This window comes from Protobothrops mucrosquamatus, unplaced genomic scaffold (assembly GCF_001527695.2).
Source record: "Protobothrops mucrosquamatus isolate PMUCROS unplaced genomic scaffold, P.Mucros_1.0 scaffold2062, whole genome shotgun sequence".
Classification (NCBI taxonomy): Eukaryota; Metazoa; Chordata; class Lepidosauria; order Squamata; family Viperidae; genus Protobothrops; species Protobothrops mucrosquamatus.
Genome location: NW_015388167.1, coordinates 5,274 through 8,989, shown reverse-complemented (window position 1 = coordinate 8,989; position 3,716 = coordinate 5,274). Strand labels below are relative to the sequence as shown.

General features: G+C 37.6%; 1 protein-coding gene across 1 annotated transcript in view; it reads left to right on the top strand.

The window, feature by feature from the left end:
• Positions 1-974, top strand: part of LOC107294718 (guanylate cyclase soluble subunit alpha-2-like) — a gene marked incomplete at its 3' end in the record, with an annotated part of 31,483 nt that extends 30,509 nt beyond the window's left edge. The window contains exon 4 of the mRNA XM_015823972.1: positions 256-974. Within this exon, the coding sequence (XP_015679458.1) occupies positions 256-974 (719 nt within the window). The remainder of the gene's footprint in view (positions 1-255) is intronic.
• Between the last annotated feature and the right edge of the window lie 2,742 nt (positions 975-3,716).

Genomic DNA, 3,716 nt, shown 5'->3' with positions numbered 1-3,716 from the left:
CAAGCGGGCCTGGCCTAGGGAGGATTTTTAAATTGGGTTTTTTAGAAATTTTAATTATCACAACACTAAAATATTGGTTTTAATTTGGTTTTATTCGGTGGGGTGTGTGGGTCTCTCTTTGTTTTTAATAATGTTGTGAGCCGCCCTGAGTCCTTCGGGAGAAGGGCGGGATACAAATTGGAATAATAAATAAATAAATTTTGTCTCTCCGGATCATTTCCACTGTGATTTCATACTGACCTATGTCTATTCCAGGTTTAAAGTTTGAGGAGCTACAAGAGAAATTCGGGGCTGAATTCTTCAATATCTGCTTCAATGAGAATGAGAGAGTTCTTCGAGCTGTGGGTGGCACCTTGCAAGATTTTTTTAATGGCTTTGATGCTTTGCTGGAGCACATAAGGACTTCGTTTGGGAGGCAGGTCACTTCAGAATCCCCTTCTTTCCTATGCAAAGAGCTCCCTGAAGGCAACCTGATGCTTCACTACTTTCATCCCCATCAGATTGTTGGGTTTGCCATGATGGGCATGGTGAAGGCAGCAGCAAGGAAGATCTACCAACTGGATGTTGAAGTGGAACAGATTGTAAATGATAAACTATGTTCTGAGGACCTAAACCCAGGCAACTGCAGCTGTCTCACTTTTATTATCAAAGAGCATGAAAATGCATATATCACAAAAGCGCTTCCTCTGGGGACATCTCAATCCCCCTCAGATTTGAGGATAAGCATTAATACCTTCTGCCGTGCTTTTCCTTTCCATCTGATGTTTGATCCCAGCATGTTGGTACTACAGCTGGGTGAAGGACTGAGGAAACAGCTCAAGTGTGAGGTTCATAAGACATTGAAATTCCAGGACTGCTTTGAAATTGTTTCTCCAAAGATTGCAGCCATGTTTGATCGTGTCCTTCTGAGACTCTCCACCCCTTTTGTGATCCGAACCAAACTTGAAGCCTCTGGCTCTGAAAATAAAGACAAGGTAAGAATGCCATTTTCTTCTGGGAGGAATATTGTTTTGGTAAATTACAAAATGGTCTAACAGTTTTAAAAATGATAACGGTGGAGTAAAAGCTAATACTAAAATAAAGGATGAATGGAGTCTGGTCACAATGCCGAAGGTAGAGGGTGAATGGATTCTTTATGCTGTCTTCTGAGTGCAACATTCACAGATTTGCAAATAGCAATAGCACTTAGACTTCTATATTGCCCCATAGTGCTTTAAAGCACCCTCTGAGCAGTTTACAATACCAGCATATTGCCCCCAACAATCTGGGTCTTCATTTTACTGACCTCAGAAGGGTGGAAGGCTTCTTGAACCCCATCAGGATCGAACTCCAGGATATGGTCAGAGTTTGCCTGCAATACTGCATTCTAACCACTGTGCCACCAGGGCACATCTCAGGACATGCTAGTTTCATCTTTAGAAAAATAAGAATCCAAGATATCTGCATATTTTATTCTAAGCTATAAACAGGAAGTGTAGTCTGGGACACATACTGAACTTTTTCCTGCTTTCAAGACTGCTGATGCAACCACTGATCCAATCTGATTTTATACCTCTCTCGAGCTTGTTTTAGATAAATATTAAGCCCAATCTATGGGCCTATTTTATGGGGGGGGGGGGTTGTGTAGCTTCCTTCTTCATTGCTAGATATTAGATAATGAAATCCTAGTAGATGTGGTCCTAAGGCAGTTTCATCTAGCCTCCAACTGATCAGTCATTGTGAAACTGTCAGACTTGAATAAAAAAGTGATTCTTTCCAAACACGAATCTTCTAAAATTCTCTTTAGCAAGCTTTACTTAGATGAAAGCATTATTGATATAAGGATTACGGCAAGTGAGTTATTTTCAATTTAGAATCAGTATTTCTGTGTTTGCATAGGGGGACAGACTTTCTAATTATTCTTTTTCTCCTAGCTTTACAGGGGAGTCTGCAACTGTAAATACTTTACCCATAATTGCTTGTTATCAGGCCAAGAAAAAAACTCTTTCAATGAGTAGCATGATCAGATAGATTAAACACTGTTGAAACATGCAGAAAATCAATAAGGCTGAATTTGCTCTCTTCTCCTTTGAGCATGATCAAATACTTTTGTTGCTAAAACCAGGGTAGAGACCAGGAGTAGATTTCCCATATTCAGAATCTGACATTATGGAGATCCAAGCTAACCATTTCCTTTTTGGGGGAAAAAAATTGAAAAACTGCTGGAAGGAAGGAAAGAAGGCTAGCTCTAGCTGCAAGAGGAGACAATAATTGTTTTGCAACAAAGTAAAAAAATCTGTTTCGCCATATCTTACCTGTTATTCAACTGTGATATTTATAATGGTTTTTTTAATTCTTTCTTTAGATATACCTTTTCCAACTAAATCAGGCTACAGATCCAGAACCTCAGGGTTTCCATTTGTTTTGTTTTCTTCATCTTTTTTTGCAGAAAGTCAAGCTTCTTTCTATTTTACTACCAAGGCCAGATTGTGGTATAAGAAAGCAGGATTTATCTCTGGGATATTCTGTCAATGATCCCTGCTTTCTAATAGGGATGTTTGGAGGAGTGTCATCTCCCCACATTACTCCCTTTTCCTCCCTTCCTCCACCTCTCTCTTTCTCTCTGTATGCATATTCATATTCCTTCCCCAATGCTTGAAATATGAACAAAACTTTGTATTGACTTTACCACACTCAAAAGCTTTATTTTTAATTTTTTTTTGTATTAGGAAAGCTACACGTGTGACCCTGCCAATTTCCTTTAAATACTTCAGTTCATTTTTACGGACCTTTTTTTTTTTTGGCTAGGGGCTGTCTTTCCTTAATTTCCTTTTAAAATTCAAGTGGAATTGCTAAGGACGGGAGCAAAAAGTTAACATTCCGCTTCTTTCGCGATTATAGTCTCACAAGGCTGAAAAAGCCCAACAGAATCACATTTTTCATGTTTGTTCCATTCTTCTGTTAGTATTCCTCACTTTTGCTTGTCAGACTGTGTTAGGCTCTAATGATTTTCAAAATGAATTACATTGCTAATTTGACAGCTGGCAGTGGTTGTGAATGGAATAATGTAAAACAATAGATGACAATGTAGTTTAAAAATAGATCCTCTACCACGCTAATAGTTACGTTTCACTAAAGTTTAAAACTTTTTAGATAGCCGTATAACATTTTTAATTTAGGGATGTGCCAAGGCTTAATTTTAAAGTCTATATGTTTTTGCCATAATGAAATCTCATAATGAAATGATTTTTAAAAACGGTTTGCAAATCAGTGTGCATCCTAGCAGAATCTTTTTGAACCTGGATGCCCTTGAGATAGGCAGGCCTATTTTTCAGCAATTTCTGAGAATTTGTGTGGCACACAAGGTGTGGGATGCTTATCCTAGTGTAAGATATTTATTCTCCATGTGTAAGATATTAGTGTAAGATATTTGTTCTTCCATCATATCAACAGGATTTTTCCAGGCTTTTATACCAGCTATTATTCAGTATCAAATTGTTGCATATCCTTTCCATTTTATGTATTTGGAAAAATCTGTTAATTGCCTAGTGCAAAGAAAGCATATTTTTGGGATTAGATCCAATAATTATACTAGTTTAAAAAAACACCTTGCACCTATAATGAAGGATATGAATAATGATTAAAATAACATCTATTGAAGAGACCAATCAGCTTGCCTACAGTACAACAGTGGTGAATATGGAAGAACTGAGTACTGAAATTAGAAAATCAAAATC